The following is a 17,954-nucleotide window of genomic DNA, read 5'->3' as shown; positions in this document are numbered from 1 at the left end:
CTCAGGGCTAATCCCCTGACCTCCCGCCTCAGCTGAATGCAAGGGATCCTGGTCACCCCTTCCTCTGTCCCTGCTTGCCCACTCACTGGGCAGCTATAGGACACCCCTCCAGGTCTCCCTAAAGCTCCAGCAGCCTGGCTCCCCTCCCTACCTCACCCCTCCTGGCCTCCACCTGGTAGGCTGCCCTGGAGAAGAGGGAGGGGGAAGGGCAGGAGGGCCCAAGGGTGTGGCCAGAGGCAGCGGGCCCTGGCAGGTGTACTCACCTCACGGGTGACCTTGCCATTGTTGTCAAAGTCGTAGAGGGTGAAGGTCCACTCCTGCCGGCTGTCCTCTTCCACGGACACGTCACATTGTAGCTCCTGGACACAGACAACCCACGGGTGTGGCTGGAGTACCCAGAGGCCAGCTCACTGGGCAGCCGCCTCCTCACTGCCCTCCCCAGGCCTTGTGTGAAGGACGATCATAATGAATAATAGCTGAGGGGCCAGGCAGGGAGGCCAGGCCCAGCAGGGCAGGGCAGGGCAGGTCTGGCCCAGGGAGAGATGCCTGTGGGCGAGCCAGACAGCCTCTGGGTCTTTGAAGGCAAAGGAAACACCAGGGGGCTGTGAGCTGGGGGTCTGAGAGGAAGCTTCATGGCCTCAGGGAGATGGAAACTGGACCAAGGGACAAAAATTACTGGAAGACACGGGGACCAGTAATGGGAAGCTATGGCCGGACGCCCAGGATGGCCACCATATATGGAAGGCAGAAGAGGGTGAACAAGCATTATAGGGTAAAACTCCAGCTCAGGCCCAGGAGATGCCTGTAGTGGCCCTCCATGGCTGTGTGACCCTGGGCGTGGCTTCTCTGGAAGTTTCCCCTCATGTAAATTACAGGAAAGGCCAGTACTGATCTCACGAGCCCGTTGGGAGCATGGAGAGCCCCACGTCACGAATTCTCAGGCCAGTTCCCGACCTCCCACCTCCAGCAGCCAGCTTCTGTGCCGGAGGAAGCCCTGAAAACCAGGGACTGAATGCCTGGGGCAGCATCAGGCATTCTGCATGGTTCTCAGGGAGTGGAGGGGGGGGGGGTCCCAGCAAGACTGAGCCCCATCTGCCTTGGCGCTGGTCCGCCCATTCACCCACTGGTCTTGGCTGCCCTCCTTTGCTGCTCCCTGGGATCACCTGCCAAGTCCTTGCCTTGGGCTCTGCAAAGGGGGACCTGGAAAAAGCAAGGAACTGTTTGGCACCTAGAGAAGTGCAATTAACGATAATAGCTGCCATTGTCTTCGCTGTAACGGTAACAGGATGCATGTAATGTTCACAACGACTTCATGATCATCACTCATGGGACCCGGCTGGGCACCCGAGCTGGGAAGTGATGAGCTCGGTCCTTGGCAGTGTGTCCGTAGGAGCCCTTGAACACCAGATAGAAAGTTCGAGAAATGCTGGCCGTTTGGGGAAAGAGGTTTACAAGATTCTATAAAAACCAGCCAAGATGCTCCCAGGCCATTCTGTTCCACATCTTGCCCCAGTTGCCCCCTCCTTTTGCAGGAAGGCAGGCTCAGCACCCCAGAGGGGAGTGACACCCGGCCTATGCATGCTGGCAGGGATGAGCTTGAGTGCGGCATCCCTGCCCCCAGCCTCTACAGCTCGAAGCCAGTTCCCTCCAGCAGTCCTCGGGCGGCCCACGCGGAGTTCAAAGTCAGCCTTCCCTCAGTTGTGACATGCCCGTCTGATACCTGCCAAGTGCCCGCTCTGCTCTGCGAGGCACCGTTTCATGTAGCACAGCGCTCGCCCCGCACACTTGCCCACACACACATTCATACACATGCACACAGAGTGTTTCTCTGATTCCTTCTCCCCGGCCCTTCTGCGCAGCTCCAAAGACAGCTCGGGGTTCGGTAACTATGCCCTCCCCCGCCCCAAATTCTGTCATCTGCGTCTTTAATCCCTCCACTACCACCTAGGTGTCTCAGGTGAGTCGTCCTCAGGGGCCGTGGATGAGTCCCAGACAGTCAGCCCGGCCCTTCCAAAAATCGGCCCCCTTGGGCCTCCAGGGAAGTGAGAGCTCTGAGTCCGAGCCCTCCCTCTGCCGCAGCACTCGGCCCTCAGCTCTGCCCAACCACCCCTAGAAGACACTCTGGTGGTCTCGGAGAAGCAGCTAGCAACCCCAGCTCCCCAGTGGGATGTTGCCCGCCCCCCTCACCTCCTGCATTCAAGGCCCGTTGGGACCCTGTCACACCCTGTCCCGAGTCATCTCCCCGCCACCACCTGCCATCACTATGCCCTATGATGCTGCTTGTTCCCAGACAGCTCGCAACCCTGGCTGACCTCAGGGCCTTTGCTCCTGCTGTTCACTCAGTCGGAAGTGCTCTCCTTATCCCAGAGGCTTCCTGTCCTCACCTCTCCCAACTCCTACTCCGGCACTCAGAGGCTCAATGCAGACTGGTATCCGCCCCATTCTCTGCTTTCAGCCACCACAGTACACAGCATCAAGAACTACCTCCATCACCCAGCTGGCCTCCAGCCTGGCTGTGGCACCCACCTTACTGCGTGCTCCCAGACCCCCCATTACATCCTCAGCTGTGCAGTCACTAGGACTGGGTCTCTCTCCCGCCTCCCCCACCACACTGTGCTCCGGGAGGGCAGGGCCATGCAAACCCCAGCCTGCTAGAGCTCTGCCCCAGTGGTCTCAGGGAGGGAGGCAGAGAACGAAGAAGGGAGGAGAAGGGGGGGCAGAGAGAAGCCAGTAAGCTCTGTGCCGAGAGGCCCAGGTTCTGCTCTCCTGCACCCGGCCCTGCCTGATACACAGAAGGAGCTTAACGTACTGTTTGGGATGGGGCAGGATGGACAGACTGCAAGCTCGAGGACGACATGTTCCTTTGGTTGTTGACCACACAGGGAATCTGAGTCCCAGATAGGGCCGGGGACCTGCCTAAGGCCTTCTGCCTTGGCATCCAGTCTACCCAAGAACCGTGCCATGTTCCCTAGAACAGCCCCAGGAGTCAAAATCAGAGGCTTCTTCCAGTTACGAGGAAACCGAGGCCCAGAAGAGAAGGCAATGACCTCAGATGGTAATGGCAGCGCCAGGGCCAGCCAATCCCCAGGTCCCCACTCAGGGCCTCCCCAGACTGCCAGGACACAGCCCAGTGGGATGGCGGTGCTGAGTCCCCGGGGCCCGTGCAGAGCTGGAGCAGCCCCAGACGGGGAGGGACAAACCTCCCACAGAGGGCAGTGGGTCCCACAGGAGGTGAAAGGCCTTTGCATCTGCACGGGCCTCAGCTTCCCTCCTTGAAAAGAAGGAAAGTTCTGTTCCCTCCCGCCAAGGGGACAGAAACACTTTTCTCCAGAGCCCAGCGCAGGGAAAGGGTACTTACTTCAAATTTCAGCTGCTTCTTGGAGCCTGGGCAAGATTCGCTCACCTTCTCCCTCCTCTTCTCGTCTCCACTGGCCAGCCCGTCTGTCTTCTCAGGAGGCAGGGCCACTGCGGGGAGGGCAAGTGAGACAGCGTGAGGACGGTCCCCAGCTGGGCCTTGGGGCCTCCGCCCCCATTGGGGCTTCATTCTGGGGACTGGACCCCTTCCTGGCCTTCCCATGCACTAAGATCAAAGTCACTTTGCTTTCTGGCCTCGGGGAATGTCCAGGGCTGCCGGAGGGATGCCCCAGAGCCCGCCCAGGTGCACCCAGGCCAGCCACTCAGATGACCCCAGGGCGCCTCCAGGCTGCCATTTCCTGCCCCAACTACACAGCCCAGACAAGTAGCCTGCGGTCGGCCAGGGCACTCAGACCAGAGGCAGGTGGACGGGAAGCTTGCAGACCACGGCCACGTTCCACACAGTCTCAGTGCCTTCCCTGCTGACATGTTGGCCTCCTCAAAGGGGCCATGTGCCAGGGCCCAGCGAACGGCATGCCGGGAGTTGGTCAGGAGGCCTGAGGGAAAGCTGGGGCCTCCCTCAGGCGGCCTGAGAAGCACCCATGGTCTCTGCTTGGATCCTCCTAACAAGCTGTGTGACCCAGGGCAAGTCGTGTAACTTCTCTAGGCATCTCAACTAGTTCGCCCAGCTGTATAACCCAAACCAGAGCAGTCCTCTCCCCAGAGGGGAGAGTGGATTCAGTGAGCGAGGGCCCAAGAGCCCAGGACCAGCACACAGGGTCCCAGCGGCTGCAAGTGGGCGCAGTCAGGGGAATGAGGTCCCCTCCCCACAAAGTCTCTCGGGAATCAGCAGAGTTGGTAGCCAAGTTTCCTCAAAACGGAGGCTTTGGGAATGCAAAAGGCCAGAAACACATCATATCAAACACAGGCAGCGTGGGCTGGGGAACAGGACAGGGAGGGAGATGCCAGATGGTTCACCAGGCCAGATGGGCAGGGACAGGAAGGCCATGGCCGTAACAGACTGACCTGACTCCAGCCTCAGCCCCCCTCCCAGTGGGACCTGAGTGCCCCCTTCTTTCTCTTCACTCCAGGTACACCCAGAGGGATGCAAGACGACCACCCCCCCCACCATCCCATGATGCCCCCACAGCAAGGTGACAACTCCCTTGAGCCGTCAGATATCCAGCTGGAGACCCTGTCTCAGCCATGGACCCCAGCTCTGTCCCAGAGCTTTCACAGAATGAGGCTAATAAGGACAAACCTAAAAGAAGATCCAACTCCTCAGAGGCCCCCAGGGTGGGGAAAGGGGACTGACGCTGACCACTTCTGATCGAGGGGATAAAACCAGGTCCTGTCCTCCCTGCTCCTCCAAAGCAAACACTGCCAGAGCCAGGAGGCACGCCAGTCCAGTGCAACACTGAGTCCTGGGGCGGTCAGGTAGTCAGTGAGCCAGTGGCCCAAGGACAGCCAAGCACGCAGCCTGGGCCACCCTGATTCCCCCACCCCAGATCTGCCAGAGTCCCACTGAGCCAGAGCAGCCACCATCATGGAACCTGACGGGGTACCAGGCCCCAAAGCAGTAGGTACTACTGCCACTCCCATTTAGAAGGCCAAAAGGTCTAGAAGCTCATGAGAGCAAGTCAGGGAGCAGGGTCTCTCCTCATGCCCGGCCCTCAGCTCTAGGGGTCCCGAACGTCTCCGGTGGGTGCAGCTGAGCTCGGCGTGAGCATCTGGTTGAGAGGACTGATACTCTGGACCCATATCGTGACCCTGCTCCTGCTGATGGGCTGGACAATGTTGGGCAAGGCACTGGGCTTCTCTGGATCTCCGTCTCCTCGTGGGGAAAGTGGGGATGAGATGGTTTCTTCCTCACCGGGTTACTGGGGTGGGGGACGGCGAGGAGGAGAGTGCCTCCTTAGCACAGTCGCCTGCGTGCAACAGGTGCTCAGTAAAAGCCCGGTTTGCCAAAGATGGAGAGGAGCCATGGTCCCAGCTGATAGCGCAGACCCAGATGGTCGCCCTCACCCCAACACCGCTCCATTGGAGAAACCGTGGTGCTTTCCTGGCCGGCACAGACCCCCTGCAGGGGTCGGCGGGGGGGGGGGGGGGGGGGGAAGAAAAGGAAAACAAAGCCCAGTTCCATCTTCAAAGCTGCAGCCTCCCTCCACAGAGGTCCTGGCTGGAGATGTAAGCCAGCCAGGCTTATCGAAACCAAACTTCAAGTTCAAAGAGAAGTTATCAGAAAACCACCTTCAGGTTCAACACTGCCTTTCAAGTTCCACTTGATAAAACCCAAAGAAAAGAAAGCTCTGTCCCTGCTCCCTCCTTCTCTGGTGCACCCCTCCCTACACGCAGGCCCTCCCCGCCTCCCCTCCTTCCTCCTCACCCAACAGGGTAGAAAACGCACCCCCTACCCCGGACCAATCACCATCTTTCTGTGTCTTCTCTAAAGACCACCATAGTCTGGATTGCCTTCTCTTCACCAAGGGGGTCCCTCATGCTATCCCAGCTCAGAACACCCACCCCCCGGACACCCATGGGGTCAGCCACAGATGGGTGGTAGGACCAGGACCCATCCTTCCCCAGGGCCCCGGAGGCCAGGAACAAGGACAGTCAGTGCCCTCCACCCCCACCGAAGAAGGCCCTTCACCCTGTTGCTATTCCCCGCCCAATGGCCAGAGGAGGTATCAGAGATGTTGGGAAAGCCTAGCAGAGCCCAGGGCCACAGGCAGGGGCTGGGACTCAGCCCTGTTTGCAAACCCACATGTGAAGCCTCTCAAACAAACATCAACCAGCACCTAGTCCTGCCATCCCTGCACAGCACAACCCCCCCCCCCCGCCCCATCCATCCATCCTTGGGCTCATGGGCAGGCACAGGAAGGGTAAACAGTACCTACTTCGGGCTGCCAAGGTCCCACCCACCAGCAAAGAGAACGGCATTTCTGTCGAGATGAGCTTTGGCACCACATTCTGAGCCCATCCGCACCCTCCTACTCCGGCTCAGCCCAGAGATGATCTTCTGGGGGGCAAAATTCCAGAGGGACTCAGCATTCTTTAATCACTCACAGTAACAACAGGAGATGCTGGTAATTTGAAAGAGAAAGGAAAGCTGGAGGAACAGCAGAAAAAGGAAGGGGAGGAATGGAGTGAGGAGGCAAGAAAAGCCTTCAAGTTCAAAGACTCATATTCTTGATTTTATATCCTACATTCACATCACTGCCTGGAACGTACCCTTACATGACTTAGAACAGAAGCTGGCAAGCTATGCCCTGTGAGCCAAACCCAGCCCACCGCACGGCTTGTTTCTGTAAATGAAGTTTTATTGGGACACAGTCACGTTCACATGCACTGTGTATAGCTGCTTCACTCTACAATGACAAAGTTTGGTAATCACAACAGAGACTATATGGCCCACAAAGCCTAAAAGTTGTACTCTGCTGGCCCTTTTAGAAAAGTTTATAAACTGTGCTTAGGTACCCTTCCCACCAGGGTACCCTAATAAACAGGGTGCAGACTGGATTTCACCAGCTGCTCACCTGCATAACTGGAAACTCTTGTGCAGTACACAACCTGCCCAACCATACAAAGTAGGCATGGAAGAAAGAAAATGTCAACTCTGATTTCTTCAAACCAGTTCTCAGCTCAGATGAGTCTGGGGGCGGTATGTAGAGCTCCTTCTCTTTGGAAACTGCTCACTGTCCCTTCTCACACCACGGCTGTGAGGAGCCTGCTGGCTGTGTTTACCAGATGATGGCTCTCTCCCACATTAGCTCCCAACCTGGCATCTCTCCACCCCCAGCAACTGCCAGATTAAATGCATTACTTGACCATCTTCACCCGGCTCCCTTTGATGTTCCCTTCTCAAGCTTCAAAATACCTTTTGGAGGGAGATCAGACAGCATTAAACAGAATTACTAATTAATTAAGCAAAGTTAAATTTTAAACACTGTTTGTTGTGTTAGCCAAAAGCCTGAACAGAACAGACTTTTTTCCTCCACTGAGATCAAAGACAGTCTCTTCCCTGTCCCTCCCCCAGTTTAAAAAGAAGAGGGGGCTGGGGAGGAAGAGAGGGAAAGAAGAGAGTACAGAGGAGCCCCGAGGAGCAAGGAAAGACCTGAGTGAGGATGGTCGGGTTGGTCATTGCGGGTGATCACAAGGTCTGACTCCCAGCCCTCACCCCGCACCCACAGTCCCAATGGGAGGCATCAACAGCTCATTTGGGACCACAGGCTGGGAGAGCCCCAGTCACTTCCTCCAGCCTGTTTAGCCTGGTAAATAGCAGTGACCCAGGGAGCAGGATGGCACAACCCACCCAGCCCGAGCTGCCAACAGCCGAGAGGATGGCTATAAAGTAAAACAGATCTGCCTTTCCACAGCCCCACCCTCCCTGGCACCCAGGCAGGACCAGCCCCTCAGGGCTCTTCCCAGGGGGGTGAGGGGGTAGGCTCAGGGTCATCTGAGAGGCAGGGTGTGCACTGTACAACCCTAGGGGGCACCATTCACAGGCTGGACCTCATATGCTTGTATATTGCCAGTGACATTTTGGGGGACAGATGGCATAAAGGTGTCTTGAGGTGGGGGTTGGGGGATGGGGGGGAGCTCCTTTCTCTACTTTGCATGAATCCATTTGTTGCAAGCCGGGTGCAGTCTCTTCCCATCAAGCCCAGCATTTCATTCTCCACAATCTCATCTGGGATCTTCCATTCTTTCCCAGGAGCCTGCCACATCCTTGGCGGCTAGACTGCAAGTCTCCTGGGATCCGGGGTCCCGCCAGCTAGCGCCCCTGGGATGCCCACAGCAGAAGCACAGGGCAGCCAATCCACGCCAGCTGCATAACAAACACACTATAAATTCTGCCTTGATTGACATTGGGACCCTGCACGAGAAAGGGGGTGGCTGGATGCGGCAGGTCTGTTCCTGAATCCCATACTTAGGCTAAAATTCAAACTCTGGATGAGAGGAGCAAACACTGGCATATTTTAACATGATCCAGAAAGGCCTGGTTGATCACAAACTTAGGAAGTAGGGACAAATCTGAAATCCCGTTAGGACTATTATCAGTACCGCCTCCCACCCCTTGAGACCAGAAATGACTAACACACGGATGGGCAGTTCTCTCCGCCCAGTTACCTGCCACATTATTCTCAGTCCATACGACGTAAGATCTAACACAAGCCAGAGCTTCCTTGCTGGAGTCTGGACACCTGCCCTAATGTCTTCACAGGCTCTTCTCAATTGTCCACATGCAGATTATCTGCTGCAAATATTTTAGTCTCGGGGTGGCTCGCCAGGATGTTTCTGACTCCCCAGCCCTCCATCAGCAGCTGTTAGAGGGAATGCAGATGAATTTTAATATTAGCCTCTGCCAAATATAATTAGGAGGGTAAATGGACTGCCAGCAAAAAGAGAAAGATATCATATGTGCATTCCAGGCCAAATGATTTCTCGCATCATTTGTGCAAGGCTCTCCTGCGGGAGTGAGGGTCCAAGAGACGCGCAAATCTGTTCATTCACGGGCACAGCAGTGGGCTGGTGAGGTTAGTGGGTATGTGCTTTATTCCCTTAGGGCCTGTTACGGAGACCAGGCCAGGTAAGTTCCTGTTTGTATCTTCCTAAAGAGGAAACTCACCTTAAGAAACAAAACGGATCGAGCCATGTATTTGCTGCTAAAACTGATCTGCCTGCTGCCGTCTCCAGGCCCCCTCTCTCCACTGATCCGCTTTTTAGTTTCTGACCCAGCCGTGCTCTTGTGCTGTTATCCCTGCCAAGAACACTCGTCCCGGCTCGCCGGCTCCTGCCTACTCTTCGGGTCCTCAGCTTAGGCCCTCCAACTTCCGAGAAGCTGCCTACAAGCCCCCAGGGGCTAGGTTAGGGTTCCCTACTCAGTGAGTCCATTTTACTCCACATTATCATTTTTCTGTTAATTTGATCTTCCTCAAGTAGCCCCCAAGAGATGGCATAGTGCCTGTCACACCATATCTAGGCACATCAACACTGCCCACATCCTCCTCTTCACCATCATCATCAAAATGAGACAACAGTCAGTAGCACAAGTGGGATTTGAACCCGGAAAGTGTAGAAACAGAAGAATGAAAATTCCCGTTTCCTGACTCCCCAGCCCCTGGTCTCTCCACTCCATCACTCAATATTAGACCTGCTCCCACATGTCCTGCCACCCTGGTCCCCCTTCTGAGAAGAGCATTTTGGGTTTCCTCTGGTGGGCCACCCCTCTCCCATCTCAATCCACATAGTTTACGGAGGGCTGACCCCACCCCGGCTTTGGGGATGCACCCAGCCCCTAGCTCTGACACCATGAATTTCATCCTGATGGCCATTTGGGGGGCTCCTAGGTCAGTACCAGAGGGTGCATCCTGAAGCCAGAGATGCAGAGCCCATGGGGCCTTCACTTGCATGGGCCCTGGCCCCCTGTTCCCATAGTCATTGGGTTCTCCGATACTTTCAAAAATTAGGTATTTGAACCTCAACTGGTTACAACCACCATCTTTTTCCATTCTGATGCAAATGTCCTAATGCATCACGCAGTGTCGGGGCGAAGAGGCGTTTCTGTAATTGAGCTAAGGGAAGGTTGAGTTGGAGATATATTTATTTAAGTTTACCGGATGGAGCTGTCAACTGGTTCAGAGTTATCAAAGAACTGTGTAAACCAGTCAATAAATAAAAGATCCCTATATTCTTTTCTTAAAGACAGCCCCCAAACGGGTCAGGGGCCATACAACCCAGATCCACCTGGCAAGAAGCAAACTTTTGCAACAAGTACTGAGACTTGGGGGCTGTCCTCCACCTGAGCAGCTGGGCTCAGATGACGGGAGTGCCCAGAGTTGGGTAGCTGCCCTTGGCCACCTTAGTGGGAGAGACAAACACAGGGGCAGAGGGAGAGTTGAGAGAGGGAAGGGGAGAGGGAGGGAGGGAGTGGATATGAGTGTGGATGACATGGTTTGAGCTCCAGGATCCAGCTGGCCCTTTTTAGGCAAGATCTATGCTAGGATTTTTCAAGATCACCAGCCAAAGCTTTGGCACATTTGAGTTGAATGTCTAAAGAACCCCAAGAATCCCAACTTAACTCTAAGCCCCTGCTTATCAAGACAAAAACCACCACCGCCCAAAGAGGAGTTGACCTAATGAGGCAGGATTCCCCAAGGTAGTTTCTGGCACTTTCTACTAGTGGGTGTCTACCCCTTCCTGATTTCAGACATGCCAGCTTGGGTTTTCCTCCTCCACGGTCTTCCCTCCCAGGCTGCATTTTACTGTAGGGAGATCTTATTTAAGGACCAGCTATGACTGAGGGGAGAAAAGAAAGGAAAAAAGAGAAAGAAAGAAAGAAAAAAAAAAACCCTTCCCAACAAATAGCTTTCTGGCCTTTTCCCTCATCAGAGCCTAAGGTTGATGGCCACTGTGCTTTGAGGTTTGAATCGGGTTGAAACGGAACATCTGTTCAGGGAGGGAGGGGGGAGGGCCGGCAGAGAGGGAGCAGGAAAGAGAAAAAAGCTTTTTTGGGCTAAAAATACCATGTCCCTTCTACTCCCCGCCCAAGTTAAAACATGTGATGAAATTCAACTTTTAAAATCTAACCCCGAGCTACTTGAAACTACTAAAGCCTCCTCGGTATCTGACACGAGTCAGAATTTCCACTGTTCCAGCTGAGCTTTTATGAAAAACAGACTCGAGAGAAGCCGCTGTCACCGGGGCCGCTGGGGGGACTGCCGCCGCCCAGTGGAGTCCGGCAGGCTCTGAACTGAAAGCGCACAGCCAGCAGGGTGTGGGCTGCCTGCCCTCCATGGGCAGTGGCGGGGTGGGGGGGGGGGGGGTCCTGCTGCTCCTTGGTCACCTCCTCCTCCTCTCCGACTTCCAGGGAACCACCGGCCAGTCCCAGTGATTGACAGGACTTTGCAGGGGAGATGTCCTTAGAAGTCCTCCCTCTCCCATGCTCTCGCTGTCTCCCCCCTCCCAGCTGCTCCCCGACCTCCAGACTCAGTGTCCAACCGTCTGTCTACTTGGCATCTCTCCTGGGATGTCCCACAGCCCCCCGACGGTCAGCCTTCACGGTCGCGGGACCAAAACGCCACCTCCCAAGGGGCCCCCGCCTTGCTGTTGGTCCTTAAGCCAGGAGTCCACGGTGGGGGGAGGGGGAGCCCAGGATCCCTTTCTTTCCTTCATCTACCCCCTGCCCCCTCCTCCCGTCTCCCACGCCAACCCCGAGGCCCACCCACTTCTCTCCAGCCCTATGTCCGATGCCATCACCCTGGCCCACACGGCTGGAATCCGGTCATTGCCATGGCCTCCTTCCTCCTCCCACCGCAGGGCCCGTCGTTCCAAGAAGCCACAAGTTCTCTGTTAAGCACGGCTTACAAGTATCCAATGCTTTCTCTTCAAAAGCAGCCTACAAGCAGGCACGTGGTCCCGCCCTTGCTGACTCGCCCGCCCTGGTCCTCGGTGTCCCCTTCTGCTGCATAGGCCCCCCTTCTGTGCTTCCCCAAACCCCAGGTTCTTTCCCCCTTGGGGTACTGCTTGCTTGCTCCTCCTGGCTGCTCTCCCTTCCCGCCCTCCGTGGCTGGCGTCCTTGTGGTGCCTGCATCTCGGCTGACACATCACCTCCTCAGAGGGGGACATGCCACCCTCTACCCTTCACCGGGTTTTACCTCTTGGCCGGGCGCCACTACCAGAAACTTGCACGGCCCCTCCCGCATCCCTCGTATGACACCCTGCCAGAGGCCCGAGTTCTGTTCTCAGTCTGTTGTGTGACCTCGGGCAGGTCACATCCCCTCTCTGGGCCTCGGTTTTCCAACTACAAATGAGGAGGACCCATGGCCTCCTGAGGGCCCCTCGGGTCTATGAGTGGTGGATACATCACACCTGGGGGCCGGGACAAAGGGACAGAGGCCAAGGGAGAGTATGTGGAACCTGCCCGGAGGGCCCAAAGGAGGGGACTGCATGACTTCAGAGACTTGATGCTGTTGACTTCATTCTTCCAGGAGTATGTACTGAGCACGTAAAGCACGCCAGACTCTGTGTCACGCACCGGGAGGGGAAGGAGAGGTTCTAATAGGATTAGAGAAGCTTTGAAAATAGGTCTTCTTTGATCTGGACTAGTAAATAATTATAAACACCAGTTGGCTCCTCTTCAAGAAGGAACCCGTGGAACAACAAGACTCCTGCCAGCTCCCGTACGCTGGGCACTTACTCCGTACCGCGATCCTCTCCGTGCTCACGTAAGCCACCTCACCGTCCTCACAGGCACCCTGCACGAGGGCTCTGATGACCCCCAACAAGGAAAATGAAAACCAGAGGCGTGAAGCGATTCACCCAAAGTCACCCAGACAGTGCCGGTTAAAGCCAGGCCGCATCCGGGTTCGGACTTGCAAATCCCCCAAAAGCCTGAATAAAGGTAGCAAGGTGCCTCTCGCAGATTTGGAGGCGGTGGTAGGGAGACAAATTTTGGGTGCCATGGGGAGTCAGATGGGTCCTGAGCTCAGAGTGGGGGCTACGCAGACCCCCAGGGCCTTAGCGCCCCCCCCCCAGCACCACCACCCTGCTTGGCAGGACCCTCTATTCTAATGAATCCATCCAGGGGGCAGGGAGGGGAGGACCCCCAGGGGCCCAGTCAGGCCAAACCCAGGCTGGCGGAAGGGCCTGGGCTCCTAGGGGGAAGTGTCACCTGACTTCAAGCCCTCTGGAGTCAGCTTTCTAGAGATGCCAGACAGACAGCAATGCACCTGCTTCCAGCCCCAAGCGGGGAGGTTGGAGGGTAGGAAACAGACACGGTGTTGGGAGTCTGTGGCCAGAAACCAGAATCAAGCCTCTGGGAGGGATGGGAACATCCCTGAGTGGAAGCGAGAGAGGGGACCCAGAGAGGAGGGACTTGTGGCCATGTATAGGTCTTTCCCTTCTCAAGGGCACAGAGCAAAAGCTGCCCTGAGTGTGGGGAGGACACCCCGAGACACAGCGCTTCTGGGGTGGGGGGCATTCGGGGTAAGGAGGTCCTGCCCAACAATTTGCACCTCAGGCCACAAGCCATGGGCTGCCACCACCTGTCCCAAACGACCAGGAGATAGGGAAGCCAGTTGGGGACCCAGTGAAGTGTGGGGTGTCCCTCCCCTTTGCTCAGACCCCTGCTGGGTCAGCAGAGGGAGGGTCCCCTCTCCCCTCCTCCCCTGCAGAGCCTACCGCGGGTCCCGCCCCTGCCACGCCCAGCCAGCTCTTGGGAGCTTGGGACTTTTGATGTTTACTTTGTTCTCTCCACAGTTCAAAAGGAGCTGCGCAGCCCTCGCACCAAGCCCAGACTTAATCTGCCATCCCGCAAGCTCCCAGCTGGCCAGTTAAGGCGGTTAAGATGCTGGATTAGGGCCGGCTTTACATAACAACGCAGGAGCTAAAGCCGTCCTCTCCGGGGATGGCTAAAAGACTTCTTTTTATCTTCACGCCTCAGATGGCCTTTTTTCTCCCTTCAACAGCCCTCCAGCCCGCCAAGAGGCAATGAACTTGGCCAACAGGAAGACAAAGAAGAGATTCAGGATTCGGAGTGCTCTAGCTAGGCCCGGACCACAGAGGGACATGCCCCGGGGCCAGGTGGATGCGTCTCTGTGGCCGCGGCCGTGGCCATGGGTGACCACGGAACCACAGACAGTCATGGGCCCAGCATCCCTCCCAGGAGTGTCGGAGCCGGGCAGGCCGGTCCCGGTGCAAACCTGAGCCGCCTCTCTCTTCCCACCTCATCTACTCATCGTTTTCACTTTTTAAAATCTGCCGTGAGTCTTTCAATTCATTCTTCTTGGGAAAGTTAAAACATTCATCCCCATTAACAATGCAGTCCTCTTGGAGAGCTCTTTCTGGTTTTAATATCCTTCTGCCGGGTCTGAGAGGAGCCCCTATCTTTGCCTGTGGAGCCCTCCAGCCACACAGTAACACTCACGCGCTCTCCACTCACACACGTAGGAAACACAGAGCATCGTCTCGTGCCCCTTTTTACGTAAAACATACCGGCCAGGGCACACTGCATTTCTCTGCAGCCTGATGTTTTATTTCTCTGCTTCTATGTAAACTGTTGTTTGAAGAAAGAAGCCAAAAACCTACACCACTAACAACTTAGTCCGACCCCCTAGTGGGGAAAGTGAGGCAGGAAAGTGGCTCCCAATCCCCTCCTTCCTGAGTGGTGGCACCTGGACATCACCAGGGACTAGCAAGGTGCCTGGGCCACCCTCTGAGCCTGGCATGCAGCTGGTGGGCCATGGGATCAGACCCAGTGCGGTCAAGCTGACACCGTTTCTCCAGCAGGAGCTGGGGCACCTTGGGTACCCCACCTTCATCCCAGATCCATTGGCCAATGTTTGTAAGCGCTGCCCTCTCCCCACCGCAGGGCTTCCCTCTCCCTGCGAGGAGCTCACATCCTCTGCGCACCCACAAAGCCCAGCTCCACGTCCCCACTCATCAGGTGACAGAGGGTGAGGAGGCCCAGAGCTGGGGGGACCTGGCCACGATCCACAGCGGGCTGTGACCAGAGCTGAGGGGAGCCCGGTCTAGACGCTCCTCAGGCCAGCATTCCTTCTACCCTCCCCTCCAGAGGGAAGTAGATTCCACGGGTAGGCCATTCCGCGTCTGTTTGCAGGGAAAGACCTCTCATTTGAAGTCAATGACACGGTTGTAAACGGAGCCGCGATGGACAGAGAAGGGCCTCATTTGGGGCAGTAATGAGGGGCTCAGTACAAGAGGGACAGACTGACAACAAGTGGAGGATGGATCAGTGGATGAATGGATGAAGCGATAAAGGACCGGGGACGAACACTCGGGCAGAGGAGGGAGTATGGATGACTCAGAACGGCCGGGCTGGGGGGCGGGGGACAGGAGAGTAGGGAGACCCATGGATGGATGGATGGGTGAAGCATGGCCAGCGGGTGGGTGGGTGGTGGGTCGGTGAGGGGTGAGGGGTGAGGGATAGGTGAATGAAGGGACAGACGGACGGGTGGCTGGTTGGATGGGTAGCAAGTGGGGGATGGACAGAGCAGGTGGAGGGATGCATGAACAAGAGAATGAACTTGGTAATGAGTCACTATGCGAAGGAGCAGGGAATGAATATATAACTGGAATGAGAAACGAAGCCCATGGAATCCATGTCTGGAGTCCCTTGAACCGCCAGGGCTTATATCCTGCCCAACTTTACCTGACCCCCCAGATCTCAAAGCACCAACTCCTGGCATCTCTCTATGGAGCCAAAGAGGAGAGGGAAGGCTTGGCGGAGCCAAGGGGAATGACAGAAGCAAAGCAGATGCTCTGAGTGCCACCCCCAGCGCTGCAGGTGAACAGCCTGCAGCCCGCACAAAGTCTTCCGTCCACAGGACTCCCCTCAACCCTTGATTCAGGACCTGCTTGTATCTGAGCGAAGTGCAACAGATCCCTGAGTCCCAGCCTGCCTCCAACTCCTGGGCAACCGAGTGAATCTCTCGAAACAGTCTTCTTCTTCTGCTTCTCAAAGTCTAACGTGCACACGAGCTGGGGGACTTCTTTGAGGGCAGATGGCCGGGGGCGGGCAGATGGCCGGGAGCTGACAGCTCACAGGCGCACGCGGCCACGGTCCTCAGGCCTGGCCCAGGCTCCCCTCGAGAAGCTCTTGGCACTGTCTGCTCTCCTCTCAAGGCCCTAGAGGGCCCCAAGGCCTAGATCCCCCTCCCCGCCAAGACTCTTGCCCCCCCACCCCCACCGCCGCTCTCCTGCGAGCTGCTCATCCTCCCCTCCATCTCCACCGCAAGGCTCCTACCAACCTAAGGCTTCCCCAGGTCAGTGATGCGCTTCCCGGAGTGCAAAATGGAAATAAATGCCATCCCACTTAGCAAATGCTGCCGTCTGTCCTTCCTACCAGCGCAGGGAGTCAAGCAGGGAGGAGGCTCTCGTTCCCACTCTCTGAACGTGGAAACCAAGGCTCTTCTAGGAAGGTGGCGCACCCTGCCTGAAGTCAAGTGAGGGCGCCTGTGGCCGGCCAGCCCTCTGCTCCAGGATCCTCGTCCTTCTACAACAGGGGCCTCCCCTCGAACAAAGGCAAGAGCAAGAGCTACAGACGTGAGAGGGGAGGGGGCGGTGGAGGGCTGTTGGTAGGCAAGCTTGTGCTCCAAGTGAGTGATGCGAACTGAGAATCGGGGAAATAGGACGGCTACTTTTCATAGTGCTTACCTTATGGTCACTCCCCACAGTGGGAAAGCTGAGCTAAAACAACGTATCCAATACGGAGCGGGGCCAGGACGTGAGCCTCAGGAGCCCGGCTCCACTCTGGGCTCGGACCCATGAAGAGTCACACTCCCTTCTTGCTTGTCACCCTACTATCCGCACTGACAGTTGGGGTCCCGTCCTCCACCTGGTCTGCAGATTTTCCGGAGGGTGCCCAGGGCGCACGGTAGGCCAGATGCCCCCTTCCCCATCTCACGGTGCCCTGGGAAGAGAGTGATGGACTTCAGTACCTTCTAGCCGAAAGTCTTCCTCCTCCTCCTCACTGAGCGTTTCTCTGAAAACGTCACCCACGAGCTCCTAGAGGAAGACAAAGCAGGGACATTAAGTAAGTATCCGACAGAGTCAAGGAGGAACCCAGTATTGGGATGGTGTCCCGAACGTGTGCCTGGCTGGTCACAAGGAAGCAGGGGTCCTGCCCTGATTCTTCTGATGGGAATCTAGGTCAACTCTGGTGGATACTCTTGCTTGAAAAGTGGATTGTCACCATGCTTTTTAAGAAGTAGGTTTTCTCAGCCTATAGCTCACTATGGTACTGCACAATTCTCTCAGAAAGGAAGTTCCACCAAAAAGACAGAGACAAGATGAGAAAACGTCCTTGCTCTATCCCTCAGAGTCAATTTTGGTGGACTCAGGACCAACAAGCCTCCCCTGTGGGCCCCAGGAAGGGATCTCAGTGGGACTCCTTCCCCCAGCAGAGGGTCCCAGGCAGGCTGTCTCCATGCGTTTGCCAAGCAGGACTGGTGTGGGGGCGCCTGGGTGGCTAAGTCAGTTGGGTGTTTGCCTTCGGCTCAGGTCACAACCTTGGGATCCTGGGTTCGAGTCCCGCCTTGGGCTCTCTGATCAGTGGGCAGTCTGCTTCTCCTTCTCCCTCTGTTCCCAACTTGTGCTCACTTACACACACACACTCTCTCAAATAAGTAAATAAAATCTTAAAAAAAAAAAAAAAAAAAAAAGGGCCTGGTGTGCACGGGAGTGGGTCTCTACTGCCCCTAACATGGCTCCCCTGACTCTCCAGCATCACATTCAGCAAACTGCATGCTCAGCCTCCTGAGTGATCTTTGGACATGCCTGCCACCTCTCCCCAGTGCACACACCTTCTAGAACCTACCCTGGTCTTTCATAGCCTTGCCCTGTGCTCCACGTGTGAGTTCAGGATGCCCAGTGGCTGAGTCACTCCCAACCAGCCTGGTCAGGCTGTCACTCAGGCACTGTCAGGTTGACACAGGGAGTCTGGTTAGCCCATGGGCTGTGAGGTTTCTGGAATGTCCACAAAGAGGCTACCTATCTTGCCCGACCCCTGCAGGAGGACCCTAGATATATAGAAGAAGCAAGATCAGCACTTGTCAGTCCGTGTTTTGCATTATTGGGAT

General features: G+C 56.3%; 1 protein-coding gene across 1 annotated transcript in view; it reads right to left on the bottom strand.

Annotated features, from left to right (window-relative positions):
- NKD1 (NKD inhibitor of WNT signaling pathway 1) overlaps positions 1-17,954 on the bottom strand; it is an 85,485-nt gene that overhangs the window by 11,221 nt on the left and 56,310 nt on the right. Inside the window, exons 4-6 of the mRNA XM_045076045.1 lie at positions 16,815-16,881; positions 3,359-3,465; positions 264-359 (exon numbers count right to left, since the gene is read on the bottom strand). Coding sequence (XP_044931980.1) covers positions 264-359; positions 3,359-3,465; positions 16,815-16,881 — 270 coding nt within the window. The remainder of the gene's footprint in view (positions 1-263; positions 360-3,358; positions 3,466-16,814; positions 16,882-17,954) is intronic.

This window comes from Mustela putorius, unplaced genomic scaffold (assembly GCF_011764305.1).
Source record: "Mustela putorius furo isolate JIRA1106 unplaced genomic scaffold, ASM1176430v1.1 tig00000174_pilon_pilon_pilon, whole genome shotgun sequence".
Classification (NCBI taxonomy): domain Eukaryota; kingdom Metazoa; phylum Chordata; class Mammalia; order Carnivora; family Mustelidae; genus Mustela; species Mustela putorius.
Note: the sequence above shows the minus strand (reverse complement) of the source record. Positions and strands in the feature narration are given on the sequence as shown.